The 24,200-nt window shown below is 39.2% G+C and overlaps 1 protein-coding gene across 3 annotated transcripts in view; it reads right to left on the reverse strand.

Annotated features, from left to right (window-relative positions):
- Nucleotides 1-19,672: 19,672 nt before the first annotated feature.
- Nucleotides 19,673-24,200, reverse strand: part of IARS1 (isoleucyl-tRNA synthetase 1) — an 81,750-nt gene continuing 77,222 nt past the window's right edge. For all 3 annotated transcript variants that reach the window (XM_061200605.1, XM_061200606.1, XM_061200604.1), the window contains one exon: nt 19,673-20,251. In XM_061200605.1, coding sequence (XP_061056588.1) covers nt 20,169-20,251 — 83 coding nt within the window. In that variant the 3' untranslated portion in view covers nt 19,673-20,168. The remainder of the gene's footprint in view (nt 20,252-24,200) is intronic.

Consider the following 24,200-nt stretch of genomic DNA (forward strand, 5'->3'; position numbering starts at 1 on the left):
TTTTTGTGAGTGTGAATGTGTATGATTCTGTGTGTGATTTTGTCTGTATAGCTTTGTTTTTACCATTTGTCCTAGGGTTCTGTCTGTCAGTTTTTTGGGGTTTTTTTTAGTATAGTTTTTAGTGCTTGTTATCATTGGTGGATTTGTTTTTTGGTTTGGTTGCTCTCTTCTTTCTTTCTTTTTGTTTTAATTACTTTAAAAAATATTTTTTAATAATTATTTTTTAATTTTTATTTTAATAACTTTATTTTATTTTACTTTATTTTATTTTATCTTCTTCTTTCTTTCTTTCTTTTCTTTTCTCCTTTTGATTCTGAGATGTGTGGATGACAGGTTCTTGGTGCTCCAGCCAGGCGTCAGGGCTGTGCCTCTGAGGTGGGAGAGCCAAGTTCAGGACATTGGTCCACAAGAGACCTCCCAGCTCCACGTAATATCAAATGGCGAAAATCTCCCAGAGATCTCCATCTCAATGCCAAGGCCCAGCTCCACTCAACGACCAGCAAGCTACAGTGCTGGACACCCTATGCCAAACAACTAGCAAGACAGGAACACAACCCCACCCATTAGCAGAGAGGCAGCCTAAAATCATAAAAAGGCCACAGACACCCCAAAACACACCACCAGACATGGACCTGCCCACCAGAAAGACAAGATCCAGCCTCATCCACCAGAACACAGGCAAAAGTCCCCTCCACCAGGAAGCCTACCCAGCCCACTGAACCAACCGTAGCCACTGGGGACAGACACCAAAAACAACAGGAACTACGAACCTGCAGCCTGCGAAAAGGAGACCGCAAAAACAGTAAGTTAAGCAAAATGAGAAGACAGAAAAACACACAGCAGATGAAGGAGCAAGGTAAAAAACCACCAGACCTAACAAATGAAGAGGAAATAGGCAGTCTACCTGAAAAAGAATTCAGAATAATGATAGTAAAGATGATCCCAAATCTTGGAAATAGAATGGAGAAAAGACAAGAAACGTTTAACAAGGACCTAGAAGAACTAAAGAGCAAACAAACTGTGATGAACAACACAATAAATGAAATTTAAAATTCTCTACAAGGGATCAATAGCAGAAAAACTGAGGCAGAAGAACAGAAAAGTGACCTGGAAGATAAAATAGTGGAAATAACTACTGCAGAGCAGAATAAAGAAAAAAAAGAAAAGAAAAGAATTGAGGACAGTCTCAGAGACCTCTGGGACAACATTAAACGCACCAACATTCGAATTATAGGGGTCCCAGAAGATGAAGAGAAAAAGAAAGGGACTGAGAAAATATTTGAAGAGATTATAGTTGAAAACTTGCCTAATATGGGAAAGGAAATAGTTAATCAAATCCAGGAAGCACAGAGAGTCCCATACAGGATAAATTCAAGGAGAAACACGCCAAGACACATATTAATCAAACTATCAAAAATTAAATACAAAGAACAAATATTAAAAGTAGCAAGGGAAAAACAACAAAAAACACACAAGGGAATCCCCATAAGGTTAACAGCTGATCTTTCAGCAGAAACTCTGCAAGCCAGAAGGGAGTAGCAGGACATATTTAAAGTGATGAAAGGGAAAAACCTACAACCAAGATTACTCTACCCAGCAAGGATCTCATTCAGATTTGATGGAGAAATTAAAACCTTTACAGACAAGCAAAAGCTAAGAGAATTCAGCACCACCAAACTAGCTTTACAACAAATGCTAAAGGAACTTCTCTAGGCAGGAAACACAAGAGAAGGAAAAGACCTACAATAACAAACCCAAAACAATTAAGAAAATGGTAATAGGAACATACATATTGATAATTACCATAAATGTAAAGGGATTAAATACTCCAACCAAAAGACATAGACTGGTTGAATGTATACAAAAAGAAGATCTGTATATATGCTGCCTACAAGAGACCCACTTCACGCCTACGGACACATACAGACTGAAAGTGAGGGGAAAGAAAAAGATATTCCATGCAAATGGAAATCAAAAGAAAGCTGGAGTAGCAATTCTCATAACAGAAAACATAGACTTTAAAACAAAGACTATTACAAGAGACAAAGAAGAACACTACATAATGATCAAGGGATCAATCCAAGAAGAAGATATAACAATTGTAAATATTTATGCACCCAACATAGAAGCACGTCAATACATAAGGCAAATACTAACAGCCATAAAAGGGGAAATCAACAGTAATACAATCATAGTAGTGGACTTTAACACCCCACATTCACCAATGGACAAATCATCCAAAATGAAAATAAATAAGGAAACACAAGCTTTAAATGATACAATAAACAAGATGGACTTAATTGCTATTTATAGGACATTCCATCCAAAAACAACAGAATACACTTTCTTCTCAAGTGCTCATGGAACATTCTCCAGGATAGATCATATCTTGGGTCACAAATCAAGCCTTGGTAAATTTAGAAAAACTAAAATCATATCAAGTATCTTTTCCGACCACAACACTATGAGACTAGCTATCAATTCTAGGAAAAAATCCGTAAAAAATACAAACACATGGAGGCTAAACAATACACTATGTAATAACCAAGAGATCACTGAAGAAATCAAAGAGGAAATCAAAAACTACCTAGAAACAAATGACAAACATGACGACCCAAATCCTATGGGATGCAGCAAAAGCAGTTGTAAGAGGGAAGTTTATAGCAATACAATCCTACCTTAAGAAACAAGAAACATCTCAAATAAACAACCTAACCTTACACCTAAAGCAATTAGAGAAAGAAGAACAAAAAAACCCCAAAGTTAGCAGAAGGAAAGAAATCATGAAGATCAGATCAGAAATAAATGAAAAAGAAATGAAGGAAACGATAGCAAAGATCAATAAAACTAAAAGCTGGTTCTTTGAGAAGATAAACAAAAGTGATAAACCATTAGCCACACTCATCAAGAAAAAAAGGTAGAAGACTCAAATCAATAGAATTAGAAATGAAAATGGAGAAGTAACAACTGACACTGCAGAAATACAAAGGATCATGAGAGACTACTACCAGCAACTATATGCCAAAAAATGGACAACCTGGAAGAAATGCACAAATTCTTAGAAAAGCACAACTTTCCGAGACTGAACCAGGAAGAAATAGAAAATATGAACAGACCAATCACAAGCACTGAAATTGAAACTGTGATTAAAAATCTTCCAACAAACAAAAGCCCAGGACCAGATGGCTTCACAGGCGAATTCTATCAAACATTTAGAGAAGAGCTAACATCTATCCTTCTCAAACTCTTCCAAAATATAGCAGAGGGAGGAACACTCCCAAACTCATTCTACGAGGCCACCATCACCCTGATACCAAAACCAAAGATGTCACAAAGAAAGAAAACTACAGGCCTATATCACTGATGAACATAGAGGCAAAAATCCTCAACAAAATGCTAGCAAACAGAATCCAAGAGCACATTAAAAGCATCATACACCATGATCAAGTGGGGTTTATCCCAGGAATGCAAGGATTCTTCAATATACGCAAATCAATCAATGTGATAAACCATATTAACAAATTCAAGGAGAAAAACCATATGATCATCTCAATAGAAGCAAAGAAAGCTTTCAACAAAATTCAACACCCATTTATGATAAAAACCCTCCACAAAGTAGGCATAGAGGGAACTTACCTCAACATAATAAAGGCCATATATGACAAACCCACAGCCAACATTGTCCTCAATGGTGAAAAACTGAAACCATTTCCACTAAGATCAGGAACAAGACAAGGTTGCCCACTCTCACCACTATTATTCAACATAGTTTTGGAAGTTTTAGCCACAGCAATCAGAGAAGAAAAAGAAATAAAAGGAATCTAAGTCGGAAAAGAAGAAGTAAAGCTGTCATTGTTTGCAGATGACATGATACTATACACAGAGAATCCTAAACATGCTTCCAGAAAACTACTAGAGCTAATCAATGAATTTGGTAAAGTAGCAGGATATAAAATTAATGCACAGAAATCTCTTGCATTCCTATACACTAATGATGAAAAATCTGAAAGTGAAATTAAAGAAACACTCCCATTTACCATTGGAACAAAAAGAATAAAATATCTCGGAATAAACCTAAGGAGACAAAAGACCTGTATGCAGGAAATTATAAGGCACTGATGAAAGAAATTAAAGATGACACAAACAGATGGAGACATATACCATGTTCTTGGATTGGAAGAATCAACATTGTGAAAATGACTATACTACCCAAAGCAATCTACAGATTCAATGCAATCCCTATCAAGTTACCAGTGGCATTTTTCACAGAACTAGAACAAAAAATTTCACAATTTGTACAGAAACACAAAAGACCCCGAATAGCCAAAGCAATCTTTAGAAAGAAAAATGAGTGGGAGGATTCAGGCTCCCTGACTTCAGACTATACTACAAAGCTACAGTAATCAAGACAGTATGGTACTGGCACAAAAACAGAAATACAGATCAATGGAACAGGAGAGAAAGCCCAGAGATAAACCCATGCACATATGGTCACCTTATCTTTGATAAAGGAGGAAAGAATATAGAGTGGAGAAAAGACAGCCTCTTCAATAAGTAGTGCTGGGAAAACTGGACAGCTACATGTAAAAGAATGAAATTAGAACACTCCCTAACACCATACATAAAAATAAACTCAAAATGGATTAAAGATCTAAATGTAAGGCCAGACACTATTAAACTCTTAGAGGAAAACATAGGCAGAACACTCCATGACATAAATCACAGCAAGATCCTTTTTGACCCACCCCCTACAGAAATGGAAATAAAAACAAAAATAAACAAATGGGACCTAAAGAAACTTAAAAGCTTTTGCACAGCAAAGGAGACCATAAACAAGACGAAAAGACAACCCCCAGAATGGGAGAAAATATTTGCAAATGAAGCAACTGACAAAGGATTAATCTCAAAAATTTACAAGCAGCTAATGCAGCTCAATATCAAAAAAAGAAACAACCCAATCCAAAAATGGGCAGAAGATCTAAATACACATTTCTCCAAAGAAGATATATAGATTGCCAACAAACACATGAAAGACTGCTCAACATCACTAATCATTAGAGAAATGCAAATCAAAACTACAGTGAGATATCATCTCACACCGGTCAGAATGGCCATCATCAAAAAATCTACAAACAATAAATGCTGGAGAGGGTGTGGAGAAAAGGGAACCCTCTTGCACTGCTGGTGGGAATGTAAATTGATACAGCCACTATGGAGAACAGTATGGACGCTCCTTATAAAACTAAAAATAGAACTACCATACGACCCAGCAACCCCACTACTGGGCATATACCCTGAGAAAAACCATAATTCAGAAAGAGTTATGTACCACAATGTTCATTGCAGCACTATTTACAATAGCCAGGACATGGAAGCAACCTAAGTGTCCATCAACAGATGAATGGATAAAGAAGATGTGGCACATATATACAATGGAATATTACTCAGCCATGAAAAGAAACAAAATTGAGTTATTTGTAGTGAGGTGGATGGACCTAGAGTCTGTCATACAGAGTGAAGTAAGTCAGAAAGAGAAAAACAAATACTGTATGCTAACACATATATATGGAATCTAAAAAACAAACAAGAAAATGGTCATGAAGAACCTAGGGGCAAGACGGGAATAAAGAAGCAGGCCTACTAGGGAATGGGCTTGAGGATACGGGGAGGGGGAACGGTAAGCTGGGACAAAGTGAGAGAGTGGCATGGACATATATACACTACCAAATGTAAAATAGATAGCTAGTGGGAAGCAGCGGCATAGCACAGGGAGATCAGCTTGGTGCTTTGTGACCACCTAGAGGGTTGGGATAGGGAGGGTGGGAGGGAGGGAGACATAAGAGGGAAGAGATATGGGGATATATGTATATGTATAACTGATTCACTTTGTTATAAAGCAGAAACTAATGCACCATTGTAAAGCATCCAATAAAGATGTTAAGAAAAAAATGTTAGGGAAACCACTGACTGAAACCGCCCACCCTGGCCAAGCACCATAGTAACCACTTGCATGAGTTATCTTACAACAGGAGGTCCTGGTAAGGAATGAGGAACTAACAAGCTACCACCAACCAGAAGAATTCAAGAAGGGTCAAAGGAGAGAGGAGGTTTCAGTCCATATGTCCTACCAACCTCCCAGAATCCTTCTCACTGGAATCCATCTTGGCTGAGTGATGCACACGCCACAAGGAAGGACCCTGAGTCACAATGATTGGCCAGAGACAACCTGGAAACTAACCCAATTACCATAAATCCCAAGACTCTGAGCCACGAGCCACGTGGCAGAGCAGTTCTCCTGGGTTCCCTTACCCTGCTGCTCTCCACCTGGGTGCCCCTTCCCAATAAAGTCTTTTGCTTTGTCAGCACGTATGTCTCCTCGGACAATTCATTTCTGAGTGTTAGACAAGAGCCCACTCTCAGGCCCTGGAAGGGGGCTCCCTTCCTGCAACAAAAGAGCCAGAAAAGCCTAGCAAGACAGAAAACTTTTAGAGAATAACCTCTCTACTCCAGCAAAATACTATAAAATACACTGTGGCTGCATCCCACCACACCAGCAAAGTCCAGATTTCTACCCTCAAGTATTTTGTTATAACAAAGTATTCCCAATCATCCCCACTCCCTACTCACTGGGATGGTGTTGGAGAAGACTGAGTAGGGAGCATGAGTTTATTTCTTTCAACTCCTTGGTTAAATTTATTCTTAAATATTTTATTGGTTTTGATACTATTGTAAATAGGGTCATTTTCTTTATTTCCTTTTCATATAATTCATCATTAGTGTACAGAAATGCTACCATTTTGTGTATGATAATTTTGAATCCTGTAACTTTACTGAATTCATTGATTGGATCAAACAGTGTCTGGGTGGATTCCTTAGGATCGTCTTGTCAAATAATTCCAACATTTGTTTAAACTTGGTGTTAGTGTCAGTTGATTCTTTTCTCATTTGAGTTGTGATTTTTTTGGTTCTTAAAGTAAAGGGTGATTTTCTATTGTTAGGAGGCTTAGGTTCCTATTTAATCTTTCATTTTAGCAGGCAGGTATCCTGCTCTGTTTAGTATGCAGGTCTTAACCTCCTTTTGTGGATAGTGGTTTCACTGACAGTTTTAGCAGCTTTTAGCAGCTTTGTGGTATCATTTTGGTCTGCTTTAACTAAGCGCCACTGGGGCTCCCTGCTGGTGTTGCCTGAGGGTATAAAAGGATTCTTCCCAGGCTGGGATCCTGGGTCTCTCTCCGGGATGAGGGGTTTTCTGGCCTCGAGGAACTAAGAGGCTTCTCTGTCCCAGAGCTTGTTGGGGGATTTCCCCTACCTTTGCACTAGAGGCCACATGCTTGTTATGGTGAGACTTTCTTCTCCCCCAACCCCTGGTCCTCTCTCTCCTCCCCCACACACCAGTTACCCTAGCCACCCTGGTGTCTCTAGGCAGGAGAGGGGAGTCTCAGGCCAATGAAGACAAGAGGCTGCCTTGTCTGGGTGCTTATGGCGGGATGCCCCCTGCTGGTTACCCCCTGTAATGCCAGGTCTCTGGTAGGAAGTGGGGCTTATTGTTTACTGCTTATTGTTAGCAGAGCTCCCTTGTTGATGGCACTGGGTTTACCTGGTGTAGTTTGAGGGAATTCTGTTTGATCTGTGGGAGGAATGAACAACCTGGGCTCTCTTTTGTGGCTAGGTTGGGTCACCGTCTTTTGTTGGGTGGGGAACTTTTAAGACATCCTACCACTTGTGTTGTTTTTCCAGTCACGACGTTCCAAACCAGTTCACCTCCCTCTTAATACTTTACAGAATTCTCCTTTGGTTGCCTGTTTAGTTATTTCCATGGCTTTTAGTTGTTTTTATCCAGAGGAGCAAGAAAAACAGGTCTGTGCTCTTGTATGGACCTGAAGTCTATGCTTAACTTTTTAAGAAACTGCTAAACTGTTTTCCAAATTAATGGTCTCATTTTATATTCCCAACAGCAGTGTTATGAGAAGTCCAGGTTCTCTCACATCCTCGCCAACACATGATATGGTCAGACTTTTAACTTTTAGACATTCTAGTGGGTGTGTAATGATTCTCATTGTGGCTTTAATTTCCATTTCCCTAATGACTAATGATGCTGAACATCATTCATGTGCTTATTTGCCATTTGTATACCTTCTTTGGTGAAACATCTGTTCAAATCTTTTGCCAAATTAAAAAAACTGGTGGTTTGTCTTATCATTGAGATGTAAGAGATCCCTGTATATTCTAGATACAAGTCCTTTGCCAGATATGTTTTGCAAATATTTCCTCTCAGTCTGTTGGTTGCCTTTTTATTAACTATACAATATCTTTTGTAGAAATGAAGTCCTTAATTTTCTAAGTTCAATTTACTTATATTTTCTTTCATAGTTGTGCTTTTTGTAACCTACTTAAGAAATCTTTGCCTAGTTCAGAGTGTATTATGCTCTATTAAATTATCACAAACTTAGAAGGTTAGAACAACACAAATTTATTGTTCCACAGAAGTTGGTAAGTCAGAAGTCTGGTGAACTTAGATGATTTCTTTGCCCTGAGTCTCACAAGGCCAAAGTGAAGGTGTTGACTGGCTTGGCTCTTATCAGAAACTTCTGGAAAGACTCCATTCCTAAGGTCAGTCAGGATACTGGCAGTTTCTAGTTCCTTTCTGTTGTAGGACTGAGGTCTCCTTGCTATCATCTGGGGTTGACCTTAGCTCCTAGAGGCCCTTCTCCAGTTCTTGCACATGGGTCCCGACATCATAGAGCCAGCAACAGTAGAGCAAATCCTCATGTTTGGAATTTATTACCTCCCCTTCTGCCAATTTCTCTTGCCTTCAGCCAGAGAAAGTTCTCTGCTTTTAAAGGCTCCTGTGATTAGATTGGGACCACTCAGATAAACCAGGATAATCTCTTTAATCTTAAAGCCTATAACCTTAATCACAGCTGCAAAGATGTGATCTTTAGCATGTAATATATATATACAGGTTCCAGAGATTAAGATGTGGGCATCTTTGGGGGACTATTTTACCTACCATACAAGGTCACTAAGATTTTCTTGTTTTCTTCTAGAAGTTCTATAATTTTAGCTCTTACATTTAGTTCTGTTAAACATACATTTATTGTGGTAAAATATATTTTGTCATATTTTGTATTTGTTGTATTTATGTTTATATTTGATATGTTTTGAGTCCTTTTGTTTATGGAGAGGTATAGGGCAAGGTTCTGTGTGTGTATGTCTATGACAATCCACTTGTTTCAGCACCATTTTGGGGAAAAGATTACCCTTTTCCCATTGACTTCCTTGGCATCATCAAAAAAAAACAAAACAAAACAAAAATCAATTGAAAATACATGTATGGGTATATTTCTGGATTCTCTATTCTGCCCTAATGATCTATTTGTTATCTTTATGCCAATTCCATAGTCTTAATTAGTTTCATAAATCTTGTAATCAGGTTAATTAAATCCTCCAACTTTGTACTTCTCTTTGAAAATTTATTTGGTTCTTGAATCCTCTGTATTTCCATATAAAATTTAAAACTAGCTAATGTTATAAAAAAAATCCTGCTGGGGTTTTGATTGGGATTACATCGAATCTATAGATCAATTTAGGAGAACTGTTAGCTTAACAATACCGTCATTGGATCCATGAAAATTGTTATAAACTGAGTTGTTTCCTCAAAATTCAAATGTTGAAGTTCTAATGCCCATGTGACTGTATTTGGGGATAGAGCCTTTATAAAGGTAATTAAGGTTAAATGAGGTCATGGGGGTGGGGGCCTAATCCAATAGGACTAGTGGCCTGACAAGAGACACCAGGAGTTCACACACACAAAGAGGCCATGTGAGGACACAGCGAGAAGGTAAAAGCCCTCAGGAGAAATCAAACCTGCAGACTTGGTGATATTGGACTCCTAGCCTCCAGAACAGTGAGAAAATAAATTTCTCTTGTTTAAGCCACCCTGTCTGTGGTATTTTGTTATGACAGCCCTAGCTGACTAATATGAACATAATATATCTCTTTTAATTATATGGGCTTTATTATCTCTAAGCAATATTTTATAATTTTCAGGGTATAGGTACTGCACATCTTTGGTCAAATTTATCCCTGAGTATTTCATATTTTTTGATGCTATTAGAAATAATTTTAAATTTCATCTTCTTCCACTTATTAAAAATAAACTTTCTATTTTAGAATAGTTTCAGGCTTATAGAAAAGATAGTACAGAGTTTCCATATACTCCACACCCAGTTTACCCTATTGCTAACTAACACCTTGCATTATCATGGTACATTTTTTGCAATTATTGAACAAACAATGAAACAGTACTGTTAACTAAACCCCATACTTTATTTGTATCCTCTGGTCTGTGAGTTTCTCACACATTCCTTGTTTTTGATGACCTTGACAATTTTGAAGAGTCACGTATTGGTAGAATGTCTCTCAATTTGGGTTTGTCTTATGTTTTCCTCATGGTTAGACTGGGGTTATAAGTTCTTGGGAAAACAGAAGTGAACTGCCAATATCATCAAGTCCTATCAAGATTATATGCTGGTAGACCTTCAAGATGGCGGAGGAGTAAGATGTGGAGATCACCTTCCTCCCCACAAATACATCAAAAATACATCTACATGTGGAAAAACTCCTACAGAAAACCTACTGAATGCTGGCAGAAGACCTCAGACTTCCCAAAAGGCAAGAAAATCCCCATGTACCTGGGTAGGGCAAAAGAAAAAAAAAATACAGAGACAAAAGAATAGGATGGGACCTGCAACTCTGGGAGGCAGCTGTGAAGTTTCCACACACTAGGAAGCCACTTCACTGGTGGAGACGGTGGGTGGGTGGGTGGGGGGAAGCTTTGGAGCCATGGAGGAGAATGCAGCAACAGGAGTGCAGAGGGCAAAGTGGAGAGATTCCTGCACAGAGGATTGGTGCGAACCAGCACTCACCAAACTGAGACACTTGTCCGCTCACCCGCTGGGGCAGGTCGGGGCTGGGAGCTGAGGCTCGGGCTTTGGAGGTCAGACCCCAGGGAGACGACTGGGGTTGGCTGCGTGAACACAGCCTGAAGGGGGCTAGTGTGCCACAGATAGCTGGGAGGGAGTCTGGACCTGCTGGAGAGGCAAAAGACCATCGTTTTGGGGTGCACAAGGGGAGGGGATTCCTGCTGCGTGTGCCCACAAAAGGCAGAGCACCAGCTAAGTGAGCTCCGGAGATAGTCGCAAGCCGCGGTTATCAGCTTGGACCCCAGAGATGGGCATGAACCGCTAATGTTGCCGCTACTGCCACCAAGAATCCTGTGTGCAAGTACAGGTCACTACCCACATCCCCCGGGGAGCCTGTACAGCACACCACTGCCAGGGTCCCGTGATCCAGGGACAACTTCCTTGGGAGAACACTCGGTGAGCCTCAGGATGTTGCAATGTCATGCTGGCCTCTGCCGCTGCAGGCTCGCCCCGCATTCCAATTATGACTACCGTACCCCTCCCTCTCCCTGGCCTGAGTGAGCAAGAGAGCCCTAATCAGCTGCTGCTTTAACGCCCTCCTGTCTGGGTGGGGAACAGGTGCCTGAGGGGAGTCTACATGCAGAGGCAGGGCCGAAACCAAAGCTGAACCCCAGGAGCTGTGCGAACAAAGAAGAAAACAGGGAAATTTCTCCAAGCATCCTCAGGAGCAGAGGATTAAATCCCTGCAATCAACTTGATAAACCCTGCCATCTGTGGAATACCTAAATAGACAACAAATGTTCCCAAAATTGAGGTGGTGGACCTAGGGAGCAACTGCAGACTTGGGGTTTGCTTTCTGCATCTGATTTTTGGTTTTATGTTTATCTTTAGTTTTTAGTGCTTGTTATCATGGGTGGATTTGTTTACTGGTTTGGTTGCTCTCTTCCTTTTTTTAAAATTATATTATTATTATTGTTAAATTTTTAATTTATTTTTCCTTTTTTATTGTTTGGTGAGTGTGTACGTGTATGTTTCTTTGTGCGATTTTGTCTGTTTAGGTTTGTTTTTACCATTTGGTTTGGGGCTCTATCTGTTCGTTTTTAAAATTTTCTTCCTTTTCTTCCAAGCCGTGTGGCTGGCAGAGTCTTGGTGCTCTGGCTGGGTGTTGGGCCTGAGCCTCTGAGGTGGGAGAGCCGAGTCCAGGACATTAGACCACCAGAGACCTCCCGGCCCCACGCAATATCAATCAGCAAGAGCTCTCCCAGAGATCTCCGTCTCAATACTAAGACCCAGCTCCACCCAATGGCCAGCAAGCTCCAGTGCTGGACGCCCCATGGCAAACAACTAGCAAGAGGGGAACACAACCCCACCCATTAGCAGAGAGGCTGCCTAAAGTCATACTAAGTTCACAGAAACCCCAAATCACAACACTGGACGTGGCCCTGCCCACCAGAAGGACAAGATCCAGCCCAACCCATCAGAGCACAGGCACCACTCCCCTCCACCAGGAAGCCTACACAAGCCACTGAACCAACCTCACCCACTGGGGGCAGAAACCAGAAATAAGAGGAACTACGAACCTTCAGCCTGTGAAAAGACCACAAACACAGTAAGTTCAACAAAATGAGAAGACAGACAAATATGCAGCAGATGAAGGAGCAAGGTAAAAAAACCCACCAGACCAAACAAATGAAGAGGAAATAGGCAGTCTACTTGAAAAAAGAATTCAGAGTAAATGATAGTAAAGATAATCCAAAATCTCGGAAATAAAATGGAGAAAATACAAAAAACGTTTAACAAGGAACTAGAAGAACTAAAGACCAAACAAACAATCATGAACAACACAATAAATGAAATTAAAAATACTGTAGAAGGAATCAATAGCAGAATAACTGAGGCAGAAGAACGGATAAATGATCTGGAAGATAAAACAGTGGAAATAACTGCCATAGAGCAGAATGAAGAAAAAAGAATAAAAAGAATTGAGGACAGTCTCAGAGACCTCTGGGACATTAAATGCACCAACATTCGAATTATAGGGGTCCCAGGAGAAGAAGAGAAAAAGAAAGGGTCTCAGAAAATATTTGAAGAGATTATAGTTGAAAACTTCCCTAACATGGGAAAGGATATAGTCAATCAGGTCCAGGAAGCGCAGAGTCCCATACAGGATAAATCCAAAGAGAAACATGCCAAGACACATATTAATCAAACTATCAAAAATCAAATACAAAGAAAAAATATTGAAAGCAGCAAGGAAAAAGCAACAAACAACATACAAGGGAATCCCCATAAGGTTAACAGCTGATCTTTCAGCAGAAACTCTGCAAGCCAGAAGGGAGTGGCAGGACATATTTAAAGTGATGAAAGGGAAATACCTACAACCAAGATTACTATACCCAGCAAGGATCTCATTCAGGTTTGACAGGGAAATTAAAACCTTTACAAAAGGCAAAAGTTAAGAGAATTCAGCAGCAACAAATGAGCTTCAACAAACGCTAAAGGAAGTTCTCTAGGCAGGAAACACAAGAGAAGGAAAAGACCTACAAAACAAACCCAAAACAATTAAGAAAATGGCAATAGGAACATATATATTGATAATTACCTTAAAAGTAAATGGATTCAATGCTCCAACCAAAAGACACAGACTGGCTGAATGGATACAAAAACAAGACCTGTATATATGCTGTGTACAAGAGACCCACTTCAGAGCTAGGGACACATACAGAATGAAAGTGAGGGGATGGAAAAAGATATTCCATGCAAATGGAAATCAAAAGAAAGCTGGAGTAGCAGTTCTCATATCAGACAAAATAGACTTTAAAATAAAGACTATTACAAGAGAGAAAGAAGGATACTACATAATGATCAAGGGATCAATCCAAGAAGAAGATATGACAATTATAAATAAATATGCACCCAACTTAGGAGCACCTCAATACATAAGGCAAATGCTAACAGCAAATCGACAGTAACACAATAATAGTGGGGACTTTAACACCCCACTTTCACCAATTAACAGATCATCCAAAATGAAAATAAATAAGGAAACACAAGCTTTAAATGACACATTAAACAAGATGGACTTAATTGATATTTATAGGACATTCCATCCAGAAACAACAGAACACACTTTCTTCTCAAGTGCTCATGGAACATTCTCCAGGGTAGATCATATCTTGAGTCACAAATCAAGCCTTGGTAAATTTAAGAAAACTAAAATCGTATCAAGTATCTTTGCAGCCCACAATGCTACGAGACTAGATATCAATTACAGGAAAAAAACTGTAAAAAATACAAACACATGGAGGCTAAACAATATGCTACTAAATAAACAAGAGATCACTGAAGAAATCAAAGAGTAAATAAAAAAATATCTAGAAACAAATGACAATGAAAACACGATGACTCAAAACCTATAGGATGCAGCAAAAGCAATTCTAAGAGGGAAGTTTATAGCAATACAATCCTACCTCAAGAAACAAGAAAAATCTCAAATAAACAACCTAACCTTACACGTAATTAGAGAAAGAAGAACAAAAAAACCCCCAAACTTAGCAGAAGGAAAGAAATCATAAAGATCAGAGCAGAAATAAATGAAAAAAGAAATGAAGGACACAAAAGCAAAGATCAATAAAACTAATAGCTGGTTCTGTGAGAAGATAAACGAAAGTGATAAACCATTGGCCAGATGCATCAAGAAAAAACGGGAGAAGACTCAAATCAATAGAATTGGAAATGAAAAAGGAGAAGTAACAACTGACACTGCAGAAATACAAAGGATCATAAGAAACTACTATCAGCAACTATATGCCAATAAAACGGACAACCTGGAAGAAATAGACAAATTATTAGAAAAGCACAACCTTCCGAGACTGAACCAGGAAGAAATAGAAAATATGAACAGACCAATCACAAGCACTGAAAGTGAAACTGTGATTAAAAATCTTCCAGCAAACAAAAGCCCAGGACCAGATGGCTTCACAGGTGAATTCTATCAAACATTTAGAGACGAGCTAACACCTATCCTTCTCAAACTCTTCCAAAATATAGCAGAGGGAGGAATACTCCCAAACTCATTCCAAGAGGCCACCATCACCCTGATACCAAAACCTGACAAAGGAGTCACAAAAAAAGAAAATTACAGGCCAATATCACTGATGAACATACATGCAAAAATCCTCAACAAAATACTAGCAAACAAAATCCAAGAGCACATTAAAAGGATCATACACCATGATCAAGTGGGGTTTATCCCAGGAATGCAAGGATTCTTCAGCATAGACAAATCAATGAATGTGATACACCATATTAACAAATTGAAGGAGAAAAACCATATGATAGGGGCTTCCTTGGTTGCACAGTGGTTAAGAAGCCTCCTGCCAATGCAGGGGACACGGATTTGAGCCCTGGTCTGGGAAGATCCCACATGCAGCAGAGCAACAAAGCCTGTGCACCACAACTACTGAGCCCACATGCTACAACTACTGAAGCCCATGCGCCTAGAGCCCGTGCTCTGCAACAAGAGAACCCACCACGATGAGAAGGCCGCACACCGCAACGAAGAGTAGGCTCTGCTTGCCACAGCTAGAGAAAGCCTGTGCAGCAACTAAGACCCAATGCAGCCAAAAAATAATTTATTAAAAAAAAAAAACCCACATGACAATCTCAATAGATGCAGAAAAAGCTTCTGACAAAATTCAACACCCATTTATGATAAAGACTCTCAAGAAAGTGGGCATAGAGGGAACCTACCTCAACATAAAAAAGGCCATATATGACAAACCTACAGCCAACATCGTTCTCAATGGTAAAAAACTGAAACCATCTCCTCAAAAATCAGGAAAAAGAAAAGGTTGTGCACTCTCACTACTATTATTCAACATAGTTATGGAAGTCCTAGCCACGGCAATCAGAGAAGAAAAAGAAATAAAAGGAATACAAATTGGAAAAGAAGAAGTAAAACTGTCACTGCAGATGACATGATAGTATATATAGAGAATCCTAAAGATGCTACCAGAGAACTACTAGAGCTAATCAATGAATTTGGTAAAGTATCAGGATACAAAATTAATGCACAGTAATCTCTTGCAGTCCTACACACTAATGATGAAAAACCTGAAAGAGAAATTAAGGAAACACTCCTATTTACCACTGCAACAGAAAGAATAAAATAACTAGTAATAAACCTACCTAAGGAGGTAAAAGACCTGTATGCAGAAAACTGTAAGACACTGATGGAAGAAATCTAAGATGATACAAACAGATGGAGAGACATACCATGTTCTTAGATTGGAAGAATCAACACTGTGAAAATGACTATACTACCCAAAGCAATCTACAGATTCAGTGCAATCCTTATCAAACTATCAATGGTATTTTTCACAGAACTAGAACAAAAAGTTTTACCATTTGTATGGAAACACAAAAAACCCTGAATAGCCAAAGCAATCTTGAGAAAGAAAAACGGAGCTGGAGGAATCAGGTTCCTGGACTTCAGACTATACTACAAAGCGACAGTAATCAAGACAGTATGGTCCTGGCATAAAAACAGAAATATAGATCAATGGAACAGGATAGAAAGCCCAGAGATAAACCCACACACATACGGTCACCTTATCTTTGATAAAGGAGGCAAGAATATACAATGGAGAAAAGGCAGTCTCTTTAATAAGTGGTGCTAGAAAACTGGACAGGTACATGGAAAAGAATGGAATTAGAACACTTCCTAACACCATACACAAAAATAAACTCAAAATGGATTAAAGACCTAAATTTAAGGCCAGTCACTATAAAACTCTTAGAGGAAAACATAGGCAGAACACTTTATGACATAAATCATAGCAAGATTCTTTGTGACCCACACCCTAGAGAAATGGAAATAAAAACAAAAATAAACAAATGGGGCCTAAGGAAACTTAAAAGCTTTTGCACAGCAAAGGAAACCGTAAAGAAGACGAAAAAACAACCCTCAGAATGGGAGAAAATATTTGCAAACAAAGCAACTGACAAAGGATTAATCTCCAAAATATACAAGCAGCTCATGCAGCCCAATATCAAAAAAACAAACAACCCAATCTAAAAATGGGTGGAAGACCTAAATAGACATTTCTCCAAAGAAGATAGATTGCCAACAAACATATGAAAGGATGCTCAACATCACTAATCATTAAAGAAATGCAAATCAAAACCACAATGAGGTATCACCTCACAGTGGTTAGAATGGCCATCATCAAAAAATCTACAAACAATAAATGCTGAAGAGGGTGTGGAGATAAGGGAACCCTCTTGCACTGTTGGTGGGAATGTAAATTGATACAGCCACTATGGAGAACAGTATGGAGGTTCCTTAAGAAACTAAGAATAGAATTACCATATGACCCAGCAATCCCACTACTGGGTATATTCCCTGAGAAAACCATAATTCAAAGAGAGACATGTACCATAGTGTTCACTGCAGCACTATTTACAATAGCCAGGACATGGATGCAATCTAAGTGTCCACTGACAGATGAATGGATAAAGAAGATGTGGCACATATATACCATGAAATATTACTCAGCCATAAAAAGAAATGAAATTTGAGTTATTTGTAGTGAAGTGGATGGCCCTAAAGTTGGTCACACAGAGTGAAGTAAGTCAGAAAGAGGAAAACAAATACCGTATGCTAACACACATATATGCAATCTAAAAAAAAAAATGGTTCTGATGAACCTAGGGGCAGGACAGGAATAATGACGCAGATGTAGAGAATGGAGCTGGGATGAAGTGAGACAGTAGCACTGACATATATACATTACCAAATGTAAAATGGATAGCTAGTGGGAAGCAGCTGCATAGCACAGGGAGATCAGCTTGGTACTTTGTGACCACCTAGAGGGGTGGGATAGGGAGGGTGGGAAGGAGGCGCAAGAGAGAGGGGATATGGGGATATATGTATCCATATAGCTGATTCACTTTGTTATATAGCAGAAACTAACACAACACTGTAAAGCAATTATACTCCAATAAAGATGTTATTTAAAAAAAATGGTCAGAGCACAGGGAACTATATTCAATACCCTGTGCCAAACCATAATGGAAAAGAATATGAAAAATAATATATATATAACTGAATCACTTTGCTGTACAGCAGAAATTAAGACAACATTGTAAATCAACTACACATCAATAAAAAAAAAAAAAAAAAGAGTATATGCTATCATGCCTGATGATGTTAACCTGTCCGAGGTAGTGTTTGTCAGTTTTCTAAACTGTGAAGTTACTTTTTGCCCCCTTCACATACTCTACTCTTTCGAAGTAAGTCACAAAGTACAGCCCTCTCTCAAGGTGTGGGGAGTTAAGGTACACCACCTTGTGAAAGAGTATCTATATACATTATTTGGAATTTTATATAGATTTGTCTCACCTCTCTCATTTATTTATTCAGTCATTTATATCAGCATGTACTCACGGATATTTATTTTATACTTTGGATTTTAATTCAATACTACATTATATGTTTGTTCAAACTGTTCCAGCTTTGGCCACTGGGAGCTCTTTCAGGTTGGCTTCTGTCCCTCTGACATTCAAAAATTTTTTTAAAATTGTGGTAAAAGATACATAAAATTTACCAACTTAGCTATTTTTAAGGATCAAGTTTAGTATGTTAACTATGTTCACATTTTTGTGCAAAAGACCTCTAGAACTCTTCAAAACTTGCAAAACTAAAACTATTCCCATTGAACAACTCCCCATTTCTCCTTCCCTGCAACACCTGGCAACCACCATTGCATTCTGTTTCAATGAATTTGACTACTTTAGGTACCTCATACAAGTGGAACACACAGTATTTGTCTTTTTGTGACTGGCTTATTTCACTTTGCTTAATGTCCTCAAGGTTCATCCTTCTTTCTTTTAAGACTGAATAATATTCAATTGTATGTACAGATTACATTTTCTTTATCCATTTATCCCTCAGTAGACATTTGGGTTGCCCCACCTCTTGGCTGTTGTGAATAATGCTGCAATGAACCTGGGTGTGCAAATATCTTTTCAAGGCCCTGCTTTCAATTCTTTTGGATATGTACACAGAAGTTGACTGTTGGATCATATGGTAGTTCTACTTCTAATTTTTGAGGAACCTCTATACTGTTTCCCATAGTGACTGCAACATTTTACATTCCTGCCAACAGTGCACAAGGGTTCCAGTTTCACTGATCCTTGCCAACACTTGTTATCTTGTGTGGTTTCCTCCAACTTTGTGGGTATGGATTTGAATGCGTTTATTCTAGCAGCTAGAGACGCACCATTCAGAGCTCCTTTCAGGAGAATCTGATGTAGGGAGTATAGTTGGTTGACAGCTTCTAGCTACTAAATTTTCAGATCAATGGATCCATCTGTGCTGAGGCCATGGTCCCCCTCAGCTGCTCCCAGCCACTGACTGAGCAAGGCATGGGTCCAAAGTCAGGTCATTTCTGCCTGAAGGCTCTCTCTACCTTTGTCTTTACCCTCTCCCCTTTATCTTTCATGTATGCTTCCCCCAATAAATTCTTGCACATCTAATTTTGTCTTGGCATCTGCTTCTTTGACACAGGATTTTGGGAAGAAGTGAAATTAGATATTTAGTCTAGTGTCTTAATATGGAAGTCACTATTAAGTTTTTGTGTTCTTTAAAGATTGCAAATTCCAAGTTTCACTGAACTATGGGAGAATGAATTACTTCTAACATGTTTATTATCTGTGAGAAAGTTTATTGTTCTGATTTACTAAAACTTAAAATATTCCATCAAATTACCCAGGAAAATCCAGGTAGCAAAAATATATAACACTGTCCATTCCTTCAAGAGATTTCAAATGTTTTAAAAGGCCATAGAATGATATATATATATATAGATAGATAGATAGAGATATATATATATACAAGTGCACGCACACACACACACACACACTATACCATTTAAACAACTACTATGTTCTATACTTAAAAATTCAAGTATAGAAATATACTCTGTAGTGCTGAGGTAACACTGTAACTTTTCCTCAACATGACTACATAGGTGTTTACGGTTAAGTGTGACTATTACTGTGAAGTCTCAAGTCACTTGATCAATTCCATTTCAATTTTAGACCAAAAGCAGTATATTATACATGCACCTGAAGGAAATATCAATATGTCTGTGTCCGTGTGTGTGTCCGGGGTTGGAGGGAGGGGAGAAGAGGTATATGCCAGGGAAAGGTTGACTGAACCACACAGATAACTGAATGTTAGAAGTCTCCTGTAGTCGGTAATACAGAAACATACACAGTCTTCGTGTTCAAAGTCTTCATGGGGATTTCTTCCGTAATTTCTAGAATGGAAAGAAGAAGTTTTAAAGAAATCATTTTTCTACCTATTCTGGATGAATATTAAAAATATGTTAACCGCCTGGGTAGTAAGAAATTCGGCCTCACCTTAAGAGAAACCTAAACTTTGTCCCAGCTACTGGGGGTACTTCTGAAACCCTGGGATTTCCTGAGTGATAGGAGCATCTTTTGTTATTTATTGTAGGCCCCTGAACACACCTGATGGTTTATGCTAATGAGATGACTCAGGGTGGAGCTGGCTACACCAGAAAGACCAACCATATGAGCAATCATACGTATGTAATGAAGCCTCAATACAAACTCTGGAAACCAAGGCTCAGGTGAACTTCCCTGGTTGGTAATACACTGTACATACTACTGTCATGTATTGAGGCTAGAAGGTAACACTGTCCATGCCTCCTTGCGGAGAGATAATCTGAAGTTACATATTTGGACCCCCTCCCAGATTTGGCCCTGTGCATCTCTTCCCTTTGCCTGGTTCTAGTTTTTATCCTTTCCCTATAATAAATGTAGTCATGAGTACAATAGCTTCCACAAGTTCTGTGAATCCTGCTAGCAAATTATCATACCTGAGGGTGACTTTTGGAAACCCTCTGAACTTGCAGTTGGTGCCAGAAGTGACAATGGTCTTGTGCGAACTCTTTTGTCTGAGCTTGTAGTTGGAGCCTAATTCCTTATACTTGGGGTTAGAAGTTTTGGGCAGACTTCTGGAGGACTGTGCCCTTAACCTAACTAACTCTGAGTACTGCCCAAGATGTCCCCACACTCCCACCCAGACAATATTTCCTATGTCTTCAGAAAAGGCCTAGAAGCAATGCTAAGCAAGCAGCTCAGATTTGTGGTTCCTAAATATTAACACCCTATAACAGGAAAAACAGCAGTCGTTTCCATGTTTGGGGAAGAAAGAGTATACATGATAAACCTAGGACAGCTTGCAATGTCAGAAAGCAAGAATTTATCAAAGACTAAAGACTCAGGTCAAAAAACACAGGAGCCAATACAGCTAAAGCTAAAAAAAATTTGAGCATCCAAAAGTATAACACAAATACTATAGATCAAAACACACTGCATATATTAAAGCTCAGAAAAAGAGTGGGGCAGTGGTGGGAGAAGAAGAAGGGAAAGGAAGGAAGGAAGGAGGGAAGGGAGGAAGGAAAGAGAAAGGAAAGAAAGAGGGAGGAAGGAAGGAAGGAAGGAAGGAGGGGAGGAAGGAAGGAAGGAGAAAATTTTAAAAAGTTCTCTGCCTACTGTGGGGCATTTTGCTTCTAGCCAGATCTGAATTCAAAGGGAAGGACCAACTTTCTCTAAAAATGGCTCCTGTCCTAACAGGAACCCTGGATAAGAAAATACTCTCAAAAGCTGCCTCCTTAATAGATAACTACAGGAGCTGGAGAAGATATTAGAATCTAGTGGAACAAGCAAGAAGGCATCAGTGAGTTTCTAAAACTGTAAGCCTTATGAGACCCTTCTAATTTACCAAATTATTAATATTTTATGAAAGATAATCTTGAGAGGAAGAATACAATGAAAATGAGGCAAGAGATATCAGATTGGGAAAAGATACTGGATTGGAAAGAATACCAGGTTTCTCGATCATCTTGGGTGAATAAGTTAACTTTCAAGCTTTTACCTACTAAACTTGCCCAGTCAACCTTACAGAGCAAAAAGAAGGTAATAAGACATTATAGGTAAGATCTGGTTTGTGAATCATAGGTAGTAGTACTAATATGTAATTCACATGGATGTGATTCTATCCTTGATCAGTTTCAACCAGGTACCTACACTTGCATAGAACAAGTAAAAATGATGACACTTCTTCATTTTCACTGCTCAACTGCACTTGGTGACCAATGGATTTGAGGGCTAAGAAAAAGAAGTTAAGAATGTCTTTGAAGGTTCACACAAGGTTATCAAAACAGGAAGCTACACCTACTTGTTGATGTTGACTACCAAACCATAATGAAAGAGCCAAGTGTGTTGGAAGGAGAGTGAAAAAAGCCTTCTGATAGAATGAAAGCTTCATGGACATAACTGGAAAGACAGATAAGGACCAGAACAGGAAGGATTTTATGTGTAAAGCTAAGGATTCTGAAGCATTAGATAATGGTGAGCCTTGGGGGATCCAAGCAGGGGAACATCATCAAGGGAGGAATGTGCATGAAGACAATCTTGGTGGAAGAATATAGCCTGCAGACAGGCTGTCTCATTAGATGATGAGGCCCTAAAACTAGTGAGGGGTAAAAAGACAAAGGAGAGTTATTGAAAATAAATCTCAAGTACAATAAATGTGCTTCATTAAAGAGAGAAATGCAAGTGGAAAAGAAGGCTTTCGCTTTTAATAATGTAGCAGAAAATGTTAAAGTACAATATAAAACATTAATTAAAAAAAATTTTTTTTAAAAATTAAAGAAAAAACAGCTGAGCAAGGGAAGAAAATGAGAGAAATCCACAGAGTCCAAAATATCATGAATCCCAAGAGGTAGCTGAACATTAAGATTTTCTGGTGGGCCTGGAGGCTTAAAGATTTGGCACTAATAGGCTATGAAAGTGAGAGAAGAAAAAGCCTAGGGTCTACACAAACTGGGGAGTCCAATGAAACCCCTCTCAAAAAACTGAGACCTCAAATAAGGAGCCCATGGCAAAAGGGTAAATTTCAAAAAGATCCTTCACCACAGAGAAAAACAGTTAAGAGAAGGTTATGGGTTTAATAATGGCCTCCCAAAAGATATGACCATGCTTTAATTCCTGGAAACTGTGACTGTTACCTTTTTTGGAAAAAGGAGAAACAGACAGAAGAGGTGGCAATGAGGCAGAGATCAAAGTGATGTAGCCACAAGGATGCCTGGAACCACCAGTAGCTGGAAGAGGCAAAGAACAAATTCTCCCCTAGAGAATACAGTCCTGCTGACACCCTGATTTCAGACTTCTGGCCTCCAGATCCGTGAGAGAATACATTTCTGTTGTCTCAGGCCACCCAGTTTTTGGTAATTTATTGCACCAGTCACAGTAAACCAATATAGAGACTTGTCCCACTTAGCCTTGGTTTGGGGAGAGATAGACAGAACATGTCCCCATGAGAATTCTGGCCCCTTGCATGACTGGGGCCAGAACTTTCTAAACACTCTCTGTGGCCCAAAATAATTGAGTTTAAAGTGGGCCAGGGTAGACAGTGTCCCCAAAGAATTAAAGAAATGTTCCCTTAAAGTGGACATCAACTGAAACATCACGAAACAGCCAGCCAGAATCAACTTTGTCAGAACTCTAGAAAGCAATCAAACGTTTACAGCAACCAAGTGAATGTTGAATCAAAGAAAAGGCAACTTGAAAATGGCAGGAAAGATCTGTGTTTTTACTTGTGCTTTACCAGCTCCTTCCTAGCTTGGTGGTGGGCTTAAAGACAGTAGCCCGAGTTTCCAGTGTGGGACCCTGGTTCCTAGTTCCAGGAGGAAGAGAGCAAAAGTATTGCATTTGTTCTAACCTGTCTGGGAGCTACTTGAAGGGCTTACATAAGGTGCTTGTCTCTGTTTTGCCTACTTGGAACTCACTCAGGGTGGAAAAGTGATGGGCACTGCATGAAAACCAAAGGCAAACAAAAAACCCACGGCTGCCTGGGGCAAAAGATTATGGATGAGACAGGCAATGGATTGCTTAAGGCCTGGGAGGAAAAGTTTGGGCAATTAGGGCATTAAAAAGTGCCTCTGTATGCTGAATAATTTAGAAAGCCACATTCATGCCCAGAGCAGTATGCATACACAGAAAGACCTGAGAAGACCCTAAGCATTTGATTCTGATAAAGGTAAAAAGCTTTTTTGGCCAAACGTGGCTGATCTTCAGGGCTCAGTGAAAACAGGAAGAGAAGCCTGAGGCAGAACTGTAAACAGCCTGGCTGAGCTGAAGGAGTGGACCAGAACAGAGCCAATCTTTAAAGACTGG

Source organism: Eubalaena glacialis, chromosome 9, assembly GCF_028564815.1.
Source record: "Eubalaena glacialis isolate mEubGla1 chromosome 9, mEubGla1.1.hap2.+ XY, whole genome shotgun sequence".
Classification (NCBI taxonomy): domain Eukaryota; kingdom Metazoa; phylum Chordata; class Mammalia; order Artiodactyla; family Balaenidae; genus Eubalaena; species Eubalaena glacialis.